The sequence below is a fragment of the Trachinotus anak genome, unplaced genomic scaffold (assembly GCF_046630095.1).
Source record: "Trachinotus anak isolate AG129_WGS33_773 ecotype Australia unplaced genomic scaffold, CSIRO_AGI_Tana_v1 ptg000011l, whole genome shotgun sequence".
NCBI classification, from domain to species: Eukaryota; Metazoa; Chordata; class Actinopteri; order Carangiformes; family Carangidae; genus Trachinotus; species Trachinotus anak.
The window spans coordinates 26,721,630-26,746,780 of record NW_027273862.1 but is presented as its reverse complement, the minus strand read 5'-3'; the positions used below and the strand labels follow the sequence as shown (position 1 = coordinate 26,746,780).

The following is a 25,151-nucleotide window of genomic DNA, read 5'->3' as shown; positions in this document are numbered from 1 at the left end:
GTTTCCGTCCACAATCACATTCCTTTTTGAGCTGTGCAGCTTTTATTGTCGTTTACAAAATGACAAAGCAAGTAAAAAGATAGTGACTCTAGTTTAAGGTTTGTCATGTATTCTGTCCTTGAAGATCAAGAATATAACAGCTTGCACCATCCAAACTTTGAATTTCTCTGAAATAACTCACAATGTTAAAGCAGAGATTTTGATATAAATCATAAATGGCAATGAAACAGACAAATGAACAAAATAAAACTAAACATGACGACTCAAAGACACACAGTTTAAGAGACTGATCATCTGAGCACATGTAAATGAGTCGGTCAGATGTATCAGCTTTAGTTACAGGAGAAAGTTTAAAAGGTTTCTTAAAAAGATAAATTAAAGTAGGATTTAAGGAAGAATCTCTCCAGAGGATGAACACTTTGATATTTTTATGACCCCACTTACTTGTACATTATTATTGTACAAACCAACACCTTTGTTCCTTGGTGAAATGTAAGATGTCATGTTAATACCTGTGAGCTGAGCAGCTGTCCACAAGGGGGCATTGTTTTATTGGTTTACTGTCATTGCTTCCTATAGAACTGACTGGACATCCAGTGTATCGCCACACAGCAGACGACTCATTGTCAGTGAGGCATCACTGCAGTATACAGGATTTGTCCTCAGGCAGATGTATAAACACACACACACACACACACACACACACACACACACACACACACACAAACAGCCCACCCCTTCTCTTCCTGTCTCCCACCTCCAGGTGCACAGGTGTGGAGACTGGATAGCGGCGTTATCCATGACATCCGCCTGCCCTCCAGCTCCAGTGACGGAGGAGCTGGCACACATCCAATTAGTGTGCATGGACACACACACACCCTCTCTCTATTTCTGTCTGTCTGTTTGTCACTCTATGTAACACACACACACACACACACACACACACACACACACACACACACAGAACTATAGGTGTAGGGAAACACACACTTGTTAACATTCCTGGGTATGGCAGCTCGTAATGTAACCGTGCATACACACACACACACACGTGCACACACACACACACACACACACACACACACACACACACACACACACGTCCCATTTGTCCTGTGTGTTGTCTGAGCAAACACAGGCTGTAGAGAAAGGACAGGGCCAATTACAGCCTTTTATCCTGAGAGCACACATCATTAAGGAGAGCTCCATGGGCTGATGGTGGGTGCACACACACACACACACACACACACACACACACACACACACACACACACACACACACACACACACACACACACACACACACCCTCCACCAAACAATTTCCCTGTCCTTTTCTCTTAAACCCTCTTAATTTTCACTGATATGCTTCCACACTCTTTTTTTTCACTTAATCAGAAAAGAAAATCCCAAATTGAAAGCTACTCATCAGCTAATATTAAAACTCATGATTCACCTGGTCTTTTTGTGACCACTAAACTGATTTCTTGACCTTGAAAACACCACGTCATGAACTGGAGTCTACTTTGTGCCTGTTAGTTTCACAGTCACATTTGTCTAATGGTTGAGGACCCCTGGATCACACCCAAAATCAAACTGTTTCTTGGTAGTGTTACCTTAGCCCAAGGCACGACTGCCCCCCCCAATTCTGCACAAATCTGGTCATGCATTTTTGGCTCCTTACAAACAGACACTGATTGCACTGATTGATTAACATGGGTGAATTTTTTGTTTTCTTTTTTGGCAAATATATGGAGGGACATGGATAACTCAATGGTCTGCCTGCAGCCTGCAGTAGAAATACTGATTCTTTACAGTATTTGATTTTGGAAAACCGACTGTATTCATTTGAAATGTAGGAACGAGTGATTGCTGTTAAACTGCCTTAATGTGTTTCTGTACCTGTACAGCTTAACATGCTGTCCTGTAATGTTCGGCTGACTGATAAACATGAGGAGTAAAGAAACAGATTCAGGAAAAGGACAAAAACGATCAGACAAAACCTGAGAAACAAATCTTACTGCAGCATGAGACATCTCAGAGGCAGGCCAGTGTGTGTGTGTGTGTGTGTGTGTGTGTGTGTGTGTGCGCGCGTGCGTGCATGACAGATCAGTACCCTGCCAGCTTACGTCTGTAAATGCCAGATCCCCACTTTAAGTGCACACAGACACACATGCTCAGGCTTCACTGTAGGAAGCGACAACATAAACAGAGGCACGCAAAGCTTTATGTTTTCATTTATGGCGTGTGTGTGTGTGTGTGTGTGTGTGTGTGTCTGTATATGTGTATGTGTGTTCTTCAGTGGTAGGCAAGATGCATATGCTCTTTAACGCAAATGTGGCATTGATTAACTCCACATGGTGAAATGAAGTAGCCTTAGAGTGCTGCATCCTAAATCCAACCCCCGGTGTTTGTGCGTGTTTCTTTATGTATGTGTGGTAATTAATGAGAATCTGAGCTCCAGCCAGACCGCTGCACACCACACCCCCTCTGTTTCTCTTGGATGAAGGGCTGACAAAGCCTCATTTCAAGTTCACAAGGTCGTCTTACCATTATTTTAAACACAGGCCTTTTTAGGTCTTACTGTATGTTAAATGTGAAATGTGAGCAAATAACTGTCAAAGATCTTCTTTAAATATTTTAGTCATTAACAATTAGCACATAAAAAATCCCCTGCTCAGCACTACAGTTCAGTCAGGTGTCTGCCAAACCTTAAAAGCACGTCTCTTAACAATATCCCAAAAGCATCTGCTACAAACTCAGATACTGAACTGGTTCTCAAGGGCCAGCCCAATTCAGAAAAGACAGGTAACAGGAGGGAGTTTACCTTGGCTGATGACAGCCTTGCGGTTGCGTCCATCCAGGTCAGCCCTCTCAATGACATGGTGCTTGGCGTCCACCCAGTACATGCGGCGACCGGCGTAGTCGATGGTGAGGCCGTTGGGCCAGAACAGGTGTGTGTCTGCGATGACCCGCCGGTTGGAGCCGTCCATGTTGGCGTACTCGATGCGAGGGGTGTTGCCCCAATCTGTCCAGTAAATCTTCCTGAGGAGGAAAATGGGACAGTCATGGTTACTTCACTTGTTTATATCAGTCTGTTTGAGCAGAATGAGTTGATCCTTGTGGGTCCACTTAAGACAGGAGGTAAACAAACTGTTGTCAGGATTCAAGACACAGCAGATGTCTGATATAACAAAGTCTCCTCCGTCCTCGACTTTCATGTCTTCCTCATCATCACTCAACTGTTCTGACTGGCCTCTGAGAGAAGAGCTACCTTTTTTGATACATCTTAATTATCCCATGCAAATGAGCAGCCTAATAAGCTGAATGAGCTTTCTAGCTTTAAATTTCTCTGGAGCTTCATCCAAAACTCTCTCCTGTCATTGAAGCATATGACACAGGGGAGGAAAACACACTTTGCTGCAGCCTTTCCATGAAATACTTGTTCCACACAGATGCTCGCCTGTGGGCACTGCTGTGCTGCCAAACTTTAATCCCTGCTCTGCTGCTACACTACAACTGGGACATGTCCAGAGGGGATATGTATATACATGTACATTTGAAACCATCTGCACTGAATTATATAGATTCTGTGTGTGTGTGTGTGTAAAGACTCATACCCCTCTATAGGGTGCAGCGCGATGGCTCGGGGCTTCTCCATGTTTTGCCACAGCAGCACTTTGCGGTGTGTTCCATCCAGGTTGGCCACCTCGATACGGGACGTCCCCGAGTCTGTCCAGTACAACTTGTCATGGATCCAGTCTATGGCCAGTCCACCTGGAGGAGAGAAAAAACATTATAAGTTTGTCTGAAAACGAACCCATTTTATAGTAAACTGTGTTAGTGTCGTGGTTTAATTAGTTCAAATAAAAATACAGCAGTTTTCAGGGAAACAGAGAAACCAAATCCTGCAAGGTTGTATGGTGGGTCCAGGTGGGAGGGGCTTGGGGCGTGGCTGAGGGTGGTTACTACTTTGTTGTGACATCACAAATTTACAGAAGTCCTGATGGCTCATTTTAAGGCTCAGCTTCTGAATACAGGCTGTGTTCATTTCTCTGTGGACTGAGGCTTTGATACTTTCAGAGTATTAATATAGAACCTAGACCTGCTTTATAATCAAGAACATGGACACTTTATCAAATATGGGATCTTTAAAGTTGATTATTGTTTGTTTACTTGTTGGAATTCATATTTTAGACCTCCAGCTCCATTCTTAACACTGATGAGATTAATATCAATTCTCTCCTTGTCACTTTTATGAAAAAATAAATGTCCTTTCCACGATTTTGAACTACTCCTGTATATAATGAGTAGTTTCTCTCTTTGTCTTGATTGGAGAAAGACGAGGGAGAGTGAAAAAGAAAGACGAGAAGTAAAAAGAATAAAACAGAGATAAATTGTAAACAAGAAAATCTGAGTAACAGGGACTCAGAGATAAATATAGTGAAGAAAAACGAGTCTGTTGTGGCTGAGAGAATGAACCAAGGAGAGATACAAAAGATATAAAGTATAAAAAAAGTAGACTTAAAATAAGAGAGAAACACTATAATTCGAACACTATAGATGACAAACTGCTTAACTTCTATATGAACAAAGTGATGGATGAAGTGAGGCAGGGCAGAGAATAATTGGACAGAATGCAGCAGAGCTGAATAAACAGGGGAGATGATAAATGAGCCTGTTGTCCTACTTCTGAACCTGCATCCTATCAGCTGCCGCACCCACCTGGGCTCTCCAAACCGGTGGAGACGACCTCCTCCACGTTGGAGCCATTGAGGTTGGCCTTCATGATGCGGTCCAGTGTCACGTCCGACCAGAAAACCAGCTCGCGGTTGTGGTGGAAGTCCAGGGCGATGGCGTTCTCCAGGTTGTTTAACAGCAGGGTGTACTCGGAGCGATGTGGCAAAACCTGACGGATGTCGATTCGATTGGCGAACAGCAGGACTGGCTCTGGACCTGAAGGAGAACGGAAAGACAGACAGGGATGGATGTGATGTGAATTAGAGTTGAAAGGACAATAGCGAGAAGCCAAACATGAGGTGAAAGTTTGAAAGTAAAAAAAAAAAGGAAAGAGACGAAAAAGTTTGAGTTGGGACGGCTGGTCACTTTTAATAACAGTGAGCATTAATCTCAATAGAGGTGAAGGTCTGGCTGCTGGCAACTGACAGACAGTCCTGACCTGGGTTTAACTCTGGTCTGCAGCAGATTTATGGGCTGCTGTACCAGGCCTGCGCTCTACCTCCACTGCATATCTAAATCTAGTCCAGACCCTGCGAATGAGCCGACCTCATTCTGAGTCCAATACCCCGGAGCAGAGGAATGGATACAGTTACTGTTGAGGCAAGTATAAACACTATGCAAGCGTGTTTTTATTGGAGGTCAAACCCCAGTGACTCTCTGCGGTCACATGTCAAGGTTGAAACATAGTACGGTGGTTTTTACCCAGAGCTTTGCAGCTGCGCTTGTCAGGTCGGAGCTCGTAGCCCTGAACGCACCAGCACTGGAACCCCCCCTCCGTGTTGGTACAGCCCTGGCTGCAGTAGCCTTCTTCAGCACACTCGTCCACATCTGGAATGGACCACAGAGGCAAAGGACAAGAGGGGAGGGACAGAGAGATGGTGGCATCAAACTCCTGCAGGGTTATCAGTGAATTCAAGGCAGAGTGAAGGTGGTTGAAAAGTGAAAAAAAACGCTCACACTTTAGAAACATATCCACATCCTACTTCATGTTACACCCCTTAAGGTTTGAATTAATTTCTTGACCTTGCAAGAATCTGGAAATAAAGATTTGATTGTGATGAATTCACTCATCCACACTCATTCACACATCCACACCAATTTCTAATCAATAATTTAACCCAAAGCTGAACTTTCCCCAAAGTTCCATGGAAATGTGTTCACACATTTGGGAAATATCCTGTTGGCATAAAGACAAACTGACTAACTAACAGGAACTGTGTGAGTCGGCCATATTTAGGAAGTTAAAGATTTTTATTTTTTTCCTAACTTCATCAATTTAACTTGTTCCTTTGCTTCATTTTGCTACCTGTCAGTGTTACCTGTTTAGTTTTACATTTTTGTCTTCCTGGTTCTTGAACAGGAGTTAGTGAGTTAGGTTTCGTAATCAAACTTTTTGGGTAGGTTGCTAAGCAACTCTGCAGAGGTCATGAATATTAACACCCTCAGTCTGCTCTCTCACTTTCAATGCAAACTCTGATGTCAGATTGTAATGCACACACACACACACACACACACACACACACACACACACACACACACACACACACACACACACACACACACACACCCTGGCAGGCTTTGCCGTCGTCCATCAGTCGGTATCCAGTGTGACAGGTGCACTGGACCAGTCCTCTGACCATCTGACACTTCTGGGAGCAGCCTCCGTTATTCTGGTTACAGTTGTCCTTGTTGGAGCGCGGACCTGCACAGGGAACATAAACGCAGCATGCTGATTCAGTATAGACAACCCAAACTGTAAAAAGTATCTGGTGTTGAGCCCTGAAATATTTCTGGCCCCCAGGCAGCGAGGCCTGAGGATGGTGATGTTGGTCAGCCTGGTCCTGGATAGAAATATAAGCCCGAAACCTCACCTTGACCAACACCTATGTGGGTCAACTAAGTTTGCATTTCCTCTAAATTTTCATGCCCCTGGTGACTCCCTGACTTTTCCTTACAAGCCTTGTCCACACATTATATATTAAAAATGGCCAATGTGTAATAAAATTTATTCAAAGCATTAATGAAGTCTATCCACAGATGAGTTTTCCTTTCGAAACACCCTCACGCTGAAATGTCCAAATTACACACAAGATAATTACACAACTCTTAATCTAACACACAGATTACAATATAAATGTGAACACATTAATTGGCCCCATGGGGATAAACACTTTGATTAATAACACTGTAATGACACTGTCAAACACAAGCGTTAATTGTAAAATGTGTGTAATAATACAGTGGTAACTTATTACAACTGACAGTGTGAAAAACATTTCATTAAATAAAACCTCCCATAAGAGGCTTTGTTCCTTTTACTAACGTCAAGATGTCAAATTTGAACAGACAGACACAATTGTTAATGAATCTCAATTAACATTCATTAGGTTTAATGATCATAGCAGTCTTCATTACTTCAACATTGTTATGGCAGTCACAGACACACTTCAAAGTCAGTGCTACTTCATATTCTGTCTGAGCTTTAAAGGAAAAAAAAAAAGGCTGAACTTTCAGATTTAATGTTCAGATGCTGATATTAACTCACGGCAGTCGTGGTGTGGGAGTTCGTCGGTGCCGTCTCCGCAGTCGTTAGCCTCATTACACACCTTCCTCTGACCGATGCAGCGGCCGTTCCCACACTGGAACTGATCAGGCGCACATGGAGGACTTTCTGTGGGAAGATGTGATGATGAATTTTTCACAGTATTGATAGTTAAGTATTTATTCCTAAACATCTGTGGTTGTACTGGACGCCTGTGGGCAATGATATAATTAAAATGAGCAGGATTGTGGTACAACAGAAACTCTATATCTTCCACTCTGCCACATTACAGAAAACAGTTGTAGCTTTAAGCACATTGCCAATGTGTATTCAGAGAATTAAAGTGTTTTATTTGGGATTTTCCATTAACCTCTGCTGGATTCACCAGTGAGTCCAACAGTATATGTGAACGTTGGTTATCAGCTTGTGTGAAAGTCTCACAGAGACTGCAGTGTATCCAGAGACTCCAGTGCAATGATGCAAAATATATTTTGATTTGATGGCAACTGTGCAGCCATAAAAATGACATCATGGGGCTGAATATTTCATTACATATTAATGAAGGCCTGCAGCTGCAGAAACATAAACAGAAAGAATAGAAATTGAACTTTTATAAGGGGAGAGTTAAGGAAAATCTGGGTGCAAGAGGTTTATGCAAAATGGTGTGATATCCATTTGCCACTATGACTCATGACACAGGTGTATACATTAAAAAAAAAAAAGTTCCCTCCCTCTCAACAAATCAAATTATATATAACACTATATCTATAGCAATAACAAAAAGCTGTCAGGTGTTCTCTGTAGTAATGTATGCCATCATGTTACATTATGTTATGCTGTATTAGCTTATGTTATGTCTTGTTATGTCTTGCTATTTTATGTATTAATAGGTTATCATTCTCTTTGTCTTTAACCAAATAAAATAAAATAAAATCAATCAATAAAAAAATGATACATGTCTATATTATTCAAAACAGAAGTAAAAACTTTCCATCGTCATCTTTTCTCTGCTGCCTGTTCATTGTTCTTTTTTATCCCAACATACAAGTCAGTATAGTTTCAGTTGTTTGTCCTTGGTCTATATTTTAAAAGCAACTGTCTCAGCCAACAAAAAAAAAAAAAAAAGTTGGTTTGTTTGTCAGCAGAGGAGGGCTGTTGCTGTTCTCAGCTGTTGTCATAACTACGACTGAAGCTCGTGTTATATTTAGCTCCTGAAAACAAGATAACAAACACAGTCTTACCAGTCTTCTCGCAGCCCTCTTCATCGCTGCGGTCCGAGCAGTCATCCTCGCCATCGCATCTCCATGACAACCGGACGCAGCGTCCGGTTCCACAGCGGAACTGGTCGGCCGTGCACATGGACGTGGCTGCAAGGGACACACACACACACAGAAACACAAATATTATTATGTCATTATTACAACAGCTGATTTGAGATATTCTGAGTAAAACTCATGAACATTTATGTAAAGAGAGAATAAAAAATGCACATATTTGTAGATACACAGCCCATTGCACAGCACGATACTGAGATTTGTTCAGCAGCTACTCACTGCAGTTCTTCTCGTCTGATTGGTCGTCACAGTCGTACTCGCCGTCACACCTCCAGCCGGCGTTGATGCACATCCCGCTGCTGCACATGAATTCCACTGATCTGCAGGGCTGGTGGGAGGCTACACACACACACACACACACACACACACACAAAATGAAATTAGAAACATGGCAAACTTTTCAACCTGAGGTTCAGACCTGGGCTCACCAAACAGGTAAAAAAAATAAATATCAGGCTCTCGTGTTAATTTGTGATGTGGTACAATATTTATTTTCTCTCGTGTTTACTATCATGTCATACTTTTAGGATTTTTCACTGTGAAATTCTGAGTGATTTCAGGTTTTCAGTCTCCTCTGAGAATCACTGGGGTGAATCAATTAATCTCTATCAATTATGATAATGGATTCATCATTTCAGTCATATATCTGGTCCCAGCTTCTCAAATGTTCACATAAGGATTTGCTGCTTTTCTCTGTTTATTATTACTGTAAATTGAACATCGTACACAAAGTTTGGACTGTTGGCCGTACAAAACAAGGAATTTAAGAAACTGTTTTCAAACATTTTATAGGCCAAACGATTTCTTGATTAATCAGAAAAATAAAGACCAAATACAAAGCTTCTGATACAAAGCTACACAAAGAAATTCTTAGTTTTCTGTCCTGTGTGATTGCTGTTCATACAAAAAAATATATCCCATCATTGGTTGTGTTTATTTTGACTGCCTCGTGATCCCCTCTGACGAGAGATCATAGCTGCCCCACCTTTAAATCTCCCACCACATCTCTACATGTGATCAGATCAAAGCGAAGCTCAAACTGGCGGCAGATGAAGACGGAGGTGGACAAGAAGATTAAAGCTGAATCAAACATAAGCATCTTAAAGCCCGAGTGTCTGTGAACGCACGTGAGTGTGTATGTGTGTGTATGTGTGTACTTCTTTGACGTGTTTCCTCCTGACAGCACGAGCCGGCTCCCATCGAAGCTACAGTGGGCGTGAGATAAGGGAGGAACGAAATGACAAGCAGGGGAATGCAGGGGGGAAGAAAGGCAAGAAAAAAAAAAAAAAGATGTTGTAGAGCTTCAAGCATCCCCATACAGACTTATCAGCTGGGCGAGAGAAGAGAGAGATGATCAAAACAGCAGGTGGCTCACCCACAGAGAGAGAGAGAGAGAGAGAGAGAGAGAGAGAGAGAGAGAGAGAGAGAGAGAGAGAGAGAGAGAGAGAGAGAGAGAGAGAGAGAGAGAGAGAGAGAGAGAGAGAGAGAGAGAGAGAGAGAGAGAGAGAGAGAGAGAGAGACTTACAGGCCACAAGAATCAGCGTGGGATGCCGATGAACACACTGACGCCCACACACACACTCAAATGATTCATCCACCCTTTATCTCTCTCTTTGTTGCTCTCTCTATTTCTCTCCCTATCTCTCTCTCTCCCCCTCTCTCGCTCACACACACACACACAAACCTACCAACTATGCCCTTTCATCTTTCTCGGCCATGCACCCGAAAGCAGTATCAGTGTTTGCAACAAGGCATGCGAGTGTGAGCGTTTTTGAATGTGTGTGTTTATGTGTGCGTTCGCATAACAGAGGAAGGAGGGAGGAGCGAGAGAGCGAGAGAGAGAGAGAGAGAGAGAGAGAGAGAGAGAGAGAGAGACAGACTTCTTCTCTAACAAAGCGCCCTTCATGTGTCTGGAGAGCCGATGCCAAGGAATGCTGTCTGAGGATGGGCTGTCTTATGCCTCTGAGGAATGCCTCCTCTGTGTGTGTGTGTGTGTGTGTGTGTGTTGTTTGTGTGTGAGTGAGTGTGTCCACAAACTATCTGTATGTTTCAGAAAGCCAAGACGTCCTCAAACTTTTTTTTTTTTTTACGCTTTGTGAAATACAATTTTTCAAAACTTAAACACATAAAAAAAGTGAAAACTCTCATTCTGGACAAATGCTGGTTAAAAATAAATGAAATAAAATAAAAAACATAGTAATGGGCAGTTTAAGTAAGTAAAAGAGAGCAGGGAATGAGGAGGTAAGAGGAATAAAGATTTCTGAACATGAGACAGGACGTAGATTGATCTACTGCTGCTCAGTGAAGAAGTGAGAACGGTTTCCATCATTTAAATTCAAAATCCTTTTCACACTTTTAAAGACCCAAACAAACAATGTAGTGTGTGTGTGTCCAGTAATACCTTGTTAGTCTGGATCTGATATACGATGCAGTGTTTTCCCTGCACAGTTATTTAATGTATTTTTAAGGTCTGTCTACTGTCTTTTTTCCCCCTTTCATGCCAGCTCAACTTTCAAAAAAAAAAAAAAAAAGAAAAAGCTAAACACTTCAGAAGCGAGGCAGCAATTAAAAACCTGGATGTGGGAGGAGACGAGAGAGAAACAGAGAGAGCAGCTCAGTCGACTAACGTGACCTTACAGACGATCAAACGATGTTACAAAACCTTGGAGCTGTGCTTATCGCACTGCAGATAAAGGCATCAAAGGGAGAAACCACTGTGTATGAGTGTTTTGGAGTGTGTGCGTGTGAGAGAGGGAGAGATGAGGTGGGCTGTTACAGACAATGAGCGAATGAAACGAACATGTTAGAAGTCAGAGATGAGAGACACGAGGCAGCGTCTCTGGAGTGACAAGAGCGAAACATCATGAGTCTGTGTCAATCAGAACCATGGCCTTACTCTGTGTGTGTGCAGTGTGTGTGTGTGAGAGAGAGAGTGTGGGATACAGTGACTGAATATATGTAACAGACTGAGCGTTCTCCAGCTCTGACAGATGCTGGTAAGCGGCCGTCCACAAACAGCAGATGTTCTGAGCTAAACCTGCCATCGAGCGTTAATGTGTGAAACCGACACCAAGCGTTAAGATGAAGTGAAGTTGTCGGAGCTAGGATGCTGGAAACGTCTCTTAAAGCACCAAAATCTTTAGTATTTCTTAACTCCTCTGCTTCTTCAAGACTGTGTGGGTGTCATTGAAGATCTTCTTAAATGTAAAGATTTGCCTCTCCTTTCTGTTTTACATCACTGAAAACTGATAATCTCTGTTTTTCTGGGCTACTGGCCGCACAAAAAACAACAATCAACAGGTCACTCGATGATGAGAACAATTGTTATTGGCTTGTTGGTGCTGATTCAGTTGGTGCAACCACCAACAATTCAGATTAATGCCTAAATTTAGACTTCCTGCACAGATAAGCCTATTATGTATTTTTAAACTCCAGTTGAACTTGTGCAGTTCAGCTGCAGAAATCTGCAGGATGTGAAGATGTGTTGCTATTTTGGGACACGTGCAGCATTGCCATTTGGATGCATGCAGGGAGAGAGAGATGCGGAGAGGAAGAAAGGACGTAGAGAGAAAACTTGAATCTAACGGCGTAACGCAGGACTGGTCTCGAAGAGGAGCTTCACCTTCCTCTCTTGCACAAGATGTTGTTTATTGAGAGCCTGGAGCGCTGCCACGGAGCCTAAAGAGCCGTGTGCACGTCTGTGTGTGTGCATACGCAGATGACAGCAGCTGACTGTGAGCTTTATACCAGCAGGATAGGCTGGATCAGCAAGTCCACTGGAACAGTTTGTTATTGCTTTGCAGATCTTGAAAATGAGGATGTTTTTATGAAGTGATATTGTTTTGCAAAACCTTCACGTCTGACCATAGTTGGTCTAATGACAGAGCTTTCATTTAGCTTGACTAATACACTTTTTACACCAAAATTAGCAGGTATATGAAGGTTTTTTAAACGTTGCTAAACCTGCTAATAAAAGGTGATTGACTTATTTTAGACTCCCAGCCGAGTTTACCTTTCTGCTCCAAGAGGACACACATAACTCGGGGAGCAAAGTCATCACGTGTAGTTACAGAGAACACACAAAGACGCCGATGCATGGCAGAAAGGGCGAGCTGTTAGCTGCCCTGCAGACTGGTAAAACTGGTCTGTTCGATCTCGTCCCTGGGAGGGTGCTCCTGTCAGTGTTGCTGCCTTCACGTCGATCGATTGATTGATCTTTTTAAAACTTATGTAGGGGACTTTCATCTCAAAGTGCAGTGTAACCACTGTGTTTCTGGTTTAACAGCACAGTGCTGGACAGGTGACTGGTCTGAAAGACCCTGTTCCCTTTAAGGTTCAGGGTTATGAAACACCTGAAGTCGGTATCGGGTCTTCATTAAGTTGATGGAAAACTTACAACAGTCCGACTCATCTGACCAGTCTCCGCAGTCATCGTCTCCATCGCAGTGGTAGATGTCCAGGATGCAGCGCCCGTATGCACACTGGAACTCCTCCACACTGCAGGTGGCTGTCATCACATCTGAGGCTGCACAGAGACACAGATGTGTTAAACAGATGCTGATGCTGCAGCAGTTGGCTGTCTGAGGCTCTTTGAAGCTTCAACTGTTGTGTGCTGACTGTCAGAAACTATACACGAAAAGACGGAGAAGCCGCAACTCTCTATTAAGACTGTGCACATGTTCACATGCTCTGTAGTAAACTGTTTTTTATAAGATCTTAGTTTAAACCAAGTCTTCACTTCTTTTGGCCATAATAAAGTACCGCTGGAGTCCTAAACACAGGAAATTAGTCAGTATTTTAGCACTTCACGTTCTCTACAAGCGGCTAAATGAGACTACAGAGGCTGTCGCTGAAGTTAAACATCATCCTCTGAACACGAAAACCAATCTACTTATCAGTTCACCTCTATAGCCTTATTGTGTTTATACTTGTGCTTTTGCAAACTATTGCTAACTTTCTAAGAGGAAAAGCTTTTGTCGAACAAAATGTATAAGTATCATTAACTTTTCTTTGTCCAAGAGCTTATTTTCTGCAGGAATCCAAAAGCTAATGTAAAAATACCATTGTTTTTTTGTCGAGGGAACCAGGGTCATGCTAACATCCAGGTTGGCCCACCAAAATATGTGATCCCTGTGATACTTTGTATTTAATCCTGAAGATGCAGCCTGAAGAGTTTTTGAGTCAGTCTGGACTGACTTTGGCCTAGAGTTGTGGGGGAGCAGGTGGTTTGTGTTCAGATACTGAAACTTTCTTGTTTGGAATAATTTATTTCAGCTTTTGAATTTAGGTCTAACTTTGACTTTAATTACTTTAGATGTGAGGACAAACCCCTGCTATGATTAATGGCTTGTCTTTTCATCCTGCCAGTTTGCTGCCAGAGATAAGTTCCCTGTTTGAAGTCTCTATGGAGCACTTGACTCCCTAGTGTTATAAAAACCAGTAAAAGAAAATGAAAATAATAATAATCAAGAAAAATCAACAGTAACCTCTAACCTTGATTCAGAAAAGCAGGTTTCTCTTTCTCATGGTTATTATGCTTCATGCTTTAACATGAGAAGCACTCAGTCTGTCTCGTAATGTTCTTACACACACTCAGAATAACTTACTGCAGTTTTCCTCATCTGATCCATCCTTGCAGTCTGTGTCCCCATCGCAGTACCAGTGCTCGGCGATACAGCTGCCATCAGTGCAACGGAACTCTTTGTCCGAACATTTACGCATGTCTGACATGAAAAACACACAACTCATATTTATAAGACAGTGCGAATGAATGAATGATGTGCTGGTGTCCCTGTGTATCTTAATTTGTACCCACCACACTGTTCATCACTGTTGTCCCCACAGTCGTTATCGCCATCGCAGTGCCAGAGGCTGCGAATACAGTAGCCATTCTGGCAGTGAAACTCATCCTCCTCGCACTCCCTGGGGGCTGCAGAGAGAAAAAGAAAGGTTTCAGAAGACAAATAATGAGGATCCTACAAAAGCAAAGAGCAGATACTGTGCAGGAATGTGATAACAGGCAGACATTAAAGTATATCTGAAACGGCACTGACATCAGGGAAACTGTGGCCTTTTATGTCAGGCTCAGAGCAAAGGGCTGAGGAAAAGAAACAAGATTTTTCTCTCCATAAACAAGCTGAACTCTCCAGAGGCTGCAAGTCTAGAGCTCAAAGACTCCTGTGGTTCAATCTCTGCACAAAAACATCTGATTGACAACTACTGCAACACAGTGAGGAGGCAGGCTGAGTGTGTACAGTGTGTGCGGCTTTCTTCACAGTCATCGACTGATCAGGGAAAACATTTGCTACAGCAATGATTATATTCATTCAGCACTTCTCCAGGACGAATAACAAATATCTTACGAAAACCTATGAAACCAAAATAGTTTCACAAGTGGCTGGTGATATCTGGTGCAGATATCTCAGTATAATCCTCATCTCCACTATCCATCTGTATGCTCAGTTCTAATTTAACCCAAACAGGACTGATTGTCCAGAGCATATTAGAGATGCAGAGGTGATTCTTCCAGGACTGACGAGAGCAGTGTAATAAAGAAAGAAGACAGGGACAGTAGACAATAACAACGCATGGAATGACAGCAGAGAGTACAGGTGCAGCTACAGGTCAACCGCACCATGACTGGTGCGTGGAGATATTTTGTATCTGATGCAGATCATCTGGGGCGAGTTCTAGACGACCAGAAGCCAGCATGAGGATACAGCTCAACTGTGGGAGCTGACATCTGTTCTGTTCTAACAATGCTCCACACACAATGTTCACAAATGCTAACGTTAGCTTGTTTGGGCTAACATAGCTTCATCTGAGAGCTCACAACATTAGCAGGCTGCAGTCATCATTGTTCAGGCTGTTAAAATATAACATGTATATTCTCACACTATGGCTCCGTCCCCTTGTAGGTCAATTTAAACCACTGCTTGTACACTGACTATATGGAGGTGTCTGCATATGTGCATGTGTTTTAGCACAATGTGTGTGCAGCAGCCTCCATTTTATTTGTTATTTGCTAGTTATTTGTTATGACTACAACTATGACTGTGGACATTAAAACCCGCTGTGAGACCCATGCCAAGAAGGAAAACTCTGTTCTTTGCAGGTTTCAATGCACCATATTTGAACACTTTATAGTAACTGTGCATTTTCATGTAACATGCAACAGAGACAGTCCAAACCGAATTAAAAAAAAGATATTTCTCAACAAATCCCCAATTCCTCTAAATTTTAAACCTGGTTTGAATTTTGGTCTGGTTTAATCCATCAGACCTGAGATCCAGCAGCTTGTTGTATGTCTCAGTTAAATCTACTGGCTGCTGTAGGTTACAAAATGTTGTTTCACCAGACAGTTAACCTTGAGACAAGAGACAGAAGACATGCGTCACTCTCTCCAGTGAACTTTCAGCACTCTGACATTGACAGTGTTTCAGCTTCAGACCCTTTCAATGATCCAAAAAACTCCTCCACCTCGCTCCTTTTAATCACACCTGCATTGATAAAAGGTTGAATGCATTTTCAAAACCCTGCCTTCTACTGTTACCACTGCAATCGATGGCAGCGCCTCTCCTTACTCGCCCGGGGGCCATATAAACAGCTTCGTCAAGGAGAACCAATGATGGATGGCCCCTGGCAGGAGGTAATCTATAATTTATCACTGCCATGTGTGAGTGTTGGACAGCTGAGACAAACACAGAGGGAGAGGTAAAAGACGGAAACAGGAGGATGCCCACAGAATAGAGTGACAAGAAAAAACAGAAGATGAAGTTTTTATTTATTTCAGAGATTTTCCATCTTTTTTCAGCTGTGTTGCAGCATGACAGCACGAGTCAAGGCTACCACTGACACACTGCACTGCTGAGATGAGTGACATGACATGAGGCTCCAGGGCCTGTGTGTTTTATGTGTGTGTGTGTGTGTGCTTGTTTTGAACACCTCCGGATATTAAATATTTCTGTACGCTCAAGAAAAAACTGGGAGATGCAGTGGAATCTTGTTGGAAAAATTACATTTGATGAAGTCAGCAGCGATGCGCCTTTCCAAGATTGATATTGCAGTTAGTTAAGCTAATCCAAAAACTTTGCTGTGCACAGTTTTCCCAGAGCTTCTGTGCTTTGTAGCAAAGAGTCTGTGCCTGTGTGCAAACTGTTTATAGTGAGGTGTGTCAATCATCAGTAGAGAGATTCTGCTGTTGGAATTTTAGATTTAATTTTTCAGGACTTTCAGAAACATAAACAGAATTTCATTCACTTTCACTGCTGCTGGAGCAGAGGCAGAATCATCAATGATGGATACTTCATGACCTTGGCAAATCCAGCCCTGTGAAATTATTTACATGGCTACACACCACTCTGGGTAAGAGAGTAGAGTTGTTGTGATACCAATGCACTGGCAATAAACTTTAAAATTTCAGGCCTGGATGAAACTGCAGTATTCACGGGAATCAATTCTTCTTTGCTGCTCTAAAACAGCTGTTTACACAGGAAGTTGTGTTATATGGTTACAGAGCGGTTACAGAGCGGCAAAGAATTAATTTATGGAAAACAGTGTAACATTATAAATTTCAGCAATTTGGCAACATGATACACTGTTAACTCCCACTATTAAAAAGGTAAAGTATTCAATATGCAAGGCTTTATTTTGGCGGGGTGGAACAAGTGTTAGGACAACTAGTAAAGGGAGTGTTATTTATTTCAAGAACCTATGGCATTCATGTATCTGTTCATGTTTACCCTCAGCCGTGCCATACAACATGACAGCAGCCATATCACCACACAGGGTTAGTAGTATACAGCTGTTACATTTCTTTTTTAATGCAATGGTATCAGATCAGTACTTTGTATCAGGTGACGCACAAATTCAGGTATTAGAATCAGTATCGGGAAGGAAAAGGTGCGGGGAACAATTGTCTGTACATATGTAAACTGGACTTTGAGCTGGCTCCCAATATCAACGTTGGAAAAATCAGCTGAGATATACACACACACCGCACACACCGCACACACGCACACACGCACACACACACACACACACACACACACACACAAATTATTATATTATATATCATTATTATAAATTACCTCAAAGATATCTCTAGCACATTTATATTGCAATTTCTTGTTACTAATCCGCCAAGATTATGTCAATACTGATGCAATGTGGTTTGTGATAAGTAAATATTGTTCAATTGTTCAGCCCGGCTGATTGATCGGTCAAACTCTTTTGGTTGCTAAACCTCAGCTGACCTCACCCACACCAGAACGCCCCCCCCCCTGCAAAAAGAAGAAGAGGATTAAAACCATAAAAACCCAACAGCAGGTCCAAATGAGAATTTAATTTTACCTGCACCATCGACAAATACACTAATTTATTCAATTTGTAAGAAAATAATTGATTCTGTCCCTCTCTGCTTCTCCCATGCTCTCTCTCCCCTCCCACCAGCGAGGTAAACAGAGGAAGGTCAGGGGTCAACAAGCCCTCAAGACACTCATCATTCATACAGCGGCCAAACGTCAAAGGGCAAAGGCCACTGAGAGTCATTACCAGGCTGCCTGCATGTGTGTGTGTGTGTGTGTGTGTGTGTGTGGTGAAATCATGTTATATATTTTTTTTCCTTGATGAAATGTCTTTAAAACAAAAATTCAGAAAATCATGTTCAGACACACACATCCACACTGAGACACACCTCAGTCTCCATGTTTGTCTGAAATCTTGACAACTACTTGGGTTCCAGCCGAGCGTGGAGGATTGTCTCCCCGTCTCTAAATAATGAAATAACACCACTGCATGGTGGGGAGAAACAAAATATATTGGGAGGTGAAAGACAGACCAGGGTGAAAGAATGAGGAGACAGAAAGAAGCATGAAATAATAAGTAGTTTGGGGAACAGGGGAAGGAGGGAAATTTACTGGGCATGAAGATGAAAAATTCATAGCCAGCTTCCCCATCAGGAAGTAATTCGGTGTCTGGCTGCTGATAGAGTATGTGGGTCAACAAAGGAGGAGGGGAAATCACTGGTTGACAGACAGACAAGAAAAATCATTCAGAGGAGAAAGAGCTAACCTGCCTGTGACTGCTGCACATATGAACTACATGAGGCAGAATTAGGGGCAAAAGTTATCTCACTGTACCTCTTGCCCATCTGACCACCAGGGGCTTAAGAGCCTTCAGCCGTGTTGCCCCTCGAGTCTGGAGCCCACTTCCACAAGACATCTGTAATATTGACTCTCTTCGTACTTTCAAATCCCACCTCAAAACACACCTCTTCAAACTTGCCTACTCAATGCCTAACATTCAATGCAATCATGTTTATTCTAATTTACTTGCTATTTTATCTTTTATTGTGTGTTGTAAGATGTCCTTGAAAGGGGCTTGTAAATAAAATGTTATTATTGTTATTTATTATTATACAAACATGGTGAGAGGTGACGTCAGAGAAGAAAGTGGGGAAAGTCGGATATAAGCGGGAAAGAAGGAAGGAGGTGTTAAAGCTGTTCCCTTGTTAAGATGAGTTGATACTGTTGTGGTTGGTTAACTGTTGAAATGTTAATGGTGGAGATCTCATGATGGAAAAGCAAATGTTTTGAACCTTTGGTTGAAGAAATGTTGTCCAACTGGACCTCTCTGAATTTGAACTGAATACCTCCCTGTCCTAAAAGGACATTGTCTGACTCTGGTAGTGTTGTCTCCATCAGGAACACGTCACCCCCGGTAACTAATTCTGTCCCAATGCAGAGTTTTAAGTGTGATTAAAGTGAATCACCAAACTGACAGTGACAGTGTGGAGGACTGACTGGCCTGCAGTGTTCATCCACACAGATCAGACCGCACACATGGAGCCTCCTGAGTCATTATGGCTAAACACAGGGACTAAAAGTGGACTATGTGTTCACTGACCACCAACTCCACCCTGACTAATGGAGCACCACACACACACACACACACACACACACACACACACACACACACACACACACACACACACACACACGACTCCCTCGACTCACAACCCCAATCCTGAAGCTTAATCTGAATCTAATTCTAGCCTGAAAGTGAAGCTTGCATTAGATGTCAACTTCCAGTACTTCTTAGTTTCTGATACTCAGAGAATCCTACATTTCCCATAATGTAATAGCACATTTTCCTTATACCCTTCCTGGGTGATAAATGGTTTTTCAAACTCAGCATCAAAAGTCTGTTAAAAGGGCTTTTTGTAAAAACCCTTGATGACACTAAAGCCATGTTCATCTCCTGTGATCCAGACGATCATTACAAAAAAATCACATCAGCCTCTTTGTTGTAATTCTGTCGGAGATATTAGGCCACAACATCCTTCACTTTGTTTCACTTGTTAACAAACCGCTCCAAAGTAGCTATTTCTGACTATTTCTATGAAGCGGCGGTGGTGAGCGCTGCTAGCCCTGTGGCGCCCTGCATCAAAACAGTGCAGGGGTCTGTGTTGGCGGCGGCATGTTGTTTTGGCATCAGTGAGACAGTGAAATACAAACAAGGAAGTCCAGCTTCAGAAACAAATGAATGCATTTAAAGGCTGATCAGACAACAGGACACTGCACTGCAAGAGTGACAGGATTTTACATCTCTGGAAAGTTATCACAGCAGCCATTATTTTATTGTTTGTCCCAGTGTTCACTCTATAAAGTCATCTGACAGAAATGTGCACTTGCATGTATGTAGCTATTAACGCAAAGCCTCACCAGGTGATGCTGTGTTCAGTTGCAGCAGAAGCTGAGCCAGATTCATCATTTCTGCTTTAAGTCCCTCTCTTGTTTGGCCCCTGGCCCCCCTGTGTCGGCCCCCCTCCCCATAGTTCACCGACAGATTGGCTCCATTCAAATGAATGAGAGAGCTGCGTATTTCACACAAGGTTCAAAGGCCTGACGACCTTGGAATAATGCATGAACACTCCCAAGTCAGAATGAGGGGAGGTTTTCCTGTTGTCCAGAATCTGCCAACACTGCATGAATGCAGCGTTAACTCCTCAAACCGCTCTCTGATGATGTGAGGAACCGACTCCCTCTTTCCAAAACAAGATGTCGATGTTAAAATGGTCCTCACAAAGACAGAAACACAGGAGCACACACAGACACACACACACACACCTACCCACCAGGCAGCAATGCACAAATACATAAATATGACCGTAGAAACACACAACCACACGCTCCCTCACTGCAGGGCACATTCTGCCTGACAGGCAACTGAGGGGTATTTCAAAATGAGCACACATACACAGGCACACATGCGTACACACACACTGACACACTCACACACTCACACACTCACACACTTCCACAAATCAAAACAGGAACAAAATAAACTGAGGCCAAAAGTCAGATAATGCCTTGTGTGGTGAAAGGTGGGAGTGCTGACCTCTCGCAAGTGCGTGTGTGTGTGCGCGCGAGACAGCCAGGCAACTTCTTTAGACTCAGAACAAACACTTCATTGCACATGGCTGCCTCAAACATCTGTCCACTTTAATTACTCGTCCCCCTGAGCCTGACAGAGCAGGTCCAGTGTGTGTCTGTGTGTGAGTGTGCGTGCTTGTGTGTGCGACGGTGCGAATCCATGCGACTGCCACCGATTGTTCGCGGTGACAAGAGAGAGAGCGAGTAAGTGCACTTACGACAGTCCTGTTCGTCGGAGTCATCCTCACAGTCGTTGTCTCCGTCACACACCCAGGAGCGACGGATACATTTGCCGTTGTCACAGTGGAAGTCCAGCGGCGAACAGGTGGGGAGCACTGCAAACACACAAGGACAGACAACAAGAGTGTCAGCAGGAGCGTGCAAACAAACAACAAACCACAAAGCAGAGCGGAAGACAGGAAACAATCCACTCCACACATATTCAGTGAAACTGTATCCTAAAATGATGAAGTGACATAAAATCAACAACATGCACAAAATACAATACAAAAATTCTGATATTAAACACTGATACATTGTGGTTTGTTTCTTTTGTTTGTTTGTTTTTTTTTGGTCAAGTAAATTTAATGTGAAATCTTTTATCACTTCTGCAAAGATTCAAGACATTTGATTATTTCAATGCTGTATCATCAGCAGAATTAACTAGCTCAGGCGAGAGTTAATGACCAGAAATCTAGTTATGAGACAAATTGATAATAAACAAGATTGTAATGTTAAAATGTGTCTTTATTATCTGTCAAGTCTGTTTGAAGTCAGGTGTATGTGGCATGTTGTGTTGTGTTCTCTCTGTTTTGAACCCTGTACTCTGTTGTCCTTTCAATGTTTTGTCTCATAAAGTTACAGCTGTCGTATCTTTAAAATACTGTCATCATAAGCACATTTTCATATTAACTGTGTATTTGTTTATGCAGAATTTTCACAAAAAGAAGCTACAACTCTAAATACAAAATTCTGTCTGAATTCAAGCAGTCACTCAAAAACTGTGCCAAAATAAAAACAGTCTAAAATTGGCAAAATAATCCAATCAAAAATCCGGAGAGTAAAAAAAGATCATGTGTCCGATCTGATGCTCAACACCTACTTTAATACTTTACACTTTTCAGTCCTTGTTTTCAAGACATATTTGGGTCATTAGTTGTTACTAATTTATTACACAAATATGTCAATTAATGTGTTATGTCGCAGATGAATAAATAACACAGAACTAAGATGATTAGTTGTCTAATTGATTATTTCCATTATATGAAAATGATTCATCTGTAGTTTCAGCTTCTGAAATATGAACATTTGCTCATCTCTGTCGTCTGTGATCGTAAACTGAACATGTTTGAGTGTTGGACTGTTATTTGGACAAAACAAGCAATTTTAATACATTGACTTGGGCTCTGGGAAGTTGTGATGGGCATTTTTCACTATATCTGAACTCTATACATAAATGAAATATTGAAAAGATAGGCAGATTATTCAAGAGTAAAAAGCTCTATAATAAAGTAAGTGAAACATGAGTAAACTCAGTCTGATGTGATGTTAATCCAAAGCAGTGATGAAGCTTTTACTGCTTTCACAGTCATTGCTCCTGTGTCCCTGCTGTCTGCAGTAAAGGTCAGAGTTAAAATGCGGGAGGGTTCATTCTCTGTCTGGTTCCAGCTCAGCCTGAGCCTGATCTGGACCCACAAGTCCTCCTCTCTCCCATCTTCTCACCCTGAGACCCAGGGAGCAGCACTGAACCCAGCTCAGCTCAGCGCATTCCTCCTTAACTTCATATCCGCTCTAAGTGCAGCGACTCACTATCTAAGCAGAGCCTGAATGACTGGCCCTTTGTCATCCACAGACAGAGCTAATTTAATTACAGGCCAGAGAGGGATGGGGGGTGGATAAGAGAGGAGAGGGAGTAGTAACTCCTTACAGTGGACTCTCACCCCGCCTGTCAATAGCACATATGAAATATTGACTGAGCATCGCAGACTTTATGAAAAATGTATGACGTCACGCGGTGGGTTAACCAGTGAGGCAGACAGGCGGACGAGTCGGGGCTCGGAGAGTGAATTAAGGAAGTGTGTGTGCTGGGGTGTGGCTCTGGTCTCCAGGGGAAGTTAAGCCCCACTGACCCACATACCCCTACATGGATATTACATTATTCAGACACAAACACAAAGAGAGAGAGAGAGGGACACACATAAGCAAACAGGACTCTCTCACGTGCCCAATCTCGACCCCTTATTCTCTTCACCTTCTGATAAACTCACAGTCGTTTTGCTCAATTAGCATAAACAATGCATTTCTGCAAACAGCTCATACCATCACTTTCTTCCCTGCAGGCACCCACTGGCTTCAGTTTAGTCCTGGATGGTGTGAAAATCAACTTGTGGAGACATGAAATGTGTTTCAGATATTCTACCACCTTTATGTTTTTGTCAAGGCTTTTGTCACATTTTAATACAGAGTTTAGATGGCACTGAAAACTACTCCCATGTAGTTGATTCAAAGGTTTCAGAGCCTTTTTTTTTTTTAAAGGTCCCATATTTTACACTTTTCTGGTGTTTTATTTGAGGTGTTGATATCGAAAAGAAGATATATTTGTTGTTTTAAGAACTAAAAAAACATCTCTGTATAGTTTTACATCGCCTTTCTGGAGCTCTAGTTCCAAGTCAGTGAGCCAATCAGAAGAGAGGATCTAAGCCTCACTTCTGATTCACTGACTGTTTTCTGAGTGATAAAATAAAACTATAGCAGATTTCAGGTCAACACTCAGAGAAACAAAATCCTGCAAGGTTGAAATGTGGGTCCAGGTGAGCTGGGCTTGGGGCGTGGCTGAAAGCAGTGACTGCTTTGTTGTGGCATCACAAAACTACAGAAGTCCAGACAATTCGATTTAGGACCTAAGTTTCAGAATACAGACTGTGTTCATTTCTCTATGGACTGAGCACATACTTTTGATATAAAACCTAGACCTGCTTTATAATGAAAAAAGACATGGAAATCTCACTTTATACAATATGGGACCTTTAAAGCAAGAAACAAGACGATAACAAACAGAAGTTCATTGTTTTTCCATTAAACATGTTTGGAAGGGTGGAAATGAAAAAAAAAATAGCTGGTAGCCAACAGACCAGATCAAATTTGTAGGGGAAAAAACAAAAAACAAAAACAGAAAAACTGTTTTCTGTTTCTGAATTTAACAGTCAGTAAAAAATGTGCACAGATCCACTGGTGAAACATTCTGAGAGTCATTAAAGTCCTGACACCTGCACACCGCCCAGAAAGCTCTCTGTCAGACTGAAGCTGTCTGCTGCATCTCTGACTGGGCGTCAGCAGAATTATGGCCTCGACAGAAAGGGAGGAGAAAAAAAATGCTGCTCCTCGACATTTCAATAAATAATTCAGCTTATCTGAAGAGGTGGAGAGCATACACTCACGCAGACAAACACACACATGCAGACATAAGCAAACCGTCGCTGTGCAGGCTAAACAAACTCATGTTCATCCACAGTGCAGAGCTGTTCAGGCACACAAATCGAAAGCAATGCAAAATGCAAGCAAATAAATATACTTCACTCACTCTCTCTCTCTCACACACACTCACATGCACACAGCAGGTGAGACCTGCTCCTGGTATCAGGTGGATCAGCAGGGAGCATGCTGGGAAGGTTGATGAGGTCTCTGAGTACTTTGATCTCTCTTATCACACAGATTCTGCTCAGCTCAGCGCGGCTTTCTCACTACCACTGCATTCCTCTGAGGCTGGCGCACACACACGCACACACACACACACACATATTAAATAATGCACTCTCGAGCCATCCCAACCTCAACTTTGTCTACTGTGTGTTGTCTGTTGCATTCCAGGAATCACTTTATGATGTACTGCACTTTTCAGCAGATTTGCTTTCCCTCCACCTGCCTCAGTCCAACAATTCCCTGCATCCCCGCCTTCAAGAGACAAAAGTGGGGTCTGTGTGCTGAATATGCTTAAACAGTACTTAAGATGCAGATATTTCCCAAGTCAAGAGAAAAGTAAGAACGCGTGTTACATTTCACAAGCTACCGACCGTAGACGCACATTTCCTGCTCCACTGTCACTG

At 42.4% G+C, this 25,151-nt stretch overlaps 1 protein-coding gene across 2 annotated transcripts in view; it reads right to left on the bottom strand.

The window, feature by feature from the left end:
- Positions 1 to 25,151, bottom strand: part of lrp4 (low density lipoprotein receptor-related protein 4) — a 120,516-nt gene that overhangs the window by 21,577 nt on the left and 73,788 nt on the right. For both annotated transcript variants that reach the window (XM_071489450.1, XM_071489451.1), the window contains exons 3-14: positions 21,267 to 21,383; positions 14,430 to 14,543; positions 14,221 to 14,337; positions 13,011 to 13,139; positions 8,834 to 8,953; positions 8,522 to 8,647; positions 7,284 to 7,409; positions 6,306 to 6,440; positions 5,441 to 5,566; positions 4,724 to 4,954; positions 3,619 to 3,775; positions 2,826 to 3,043 (exon numbers count right to left, since the gene is read on the bottom strand). In XM_071489450.1, the coding sequence (XP_071345551.1) occupies positions 2,826 to 3,043; positions 3,619 to 3,775; positions 4,724 to 4,954; positions 5,441 to 5,566; positions 6,306 to 6,440; positions 7,284 to 7,409; positions 8,522 to 8,647; positions 8,834 to 8,953; positions 13,011 to 13,139; positions 14,221 to 14,337; positions 14,430 to 14,543; positions 21,267 to 21,383 (1,716 nt within the window). The remainder of the gene's footprint in view (positions 1 to 2,825; positions 3,044 to 3,618; positions 3,776 to 4,723; positions 4,955 to 5,440; positions 5,567 to 6,305; positions 6,441 to 7,283; positions 7,410 to 8,521; positions 8,648 to 8,833; positions 8,954 to 13,010; positions 13,140 to 14,220; positions 14,338 to 14,429; positions 14,544 to 21,266; positions 21,384 to 25,151) is intronic.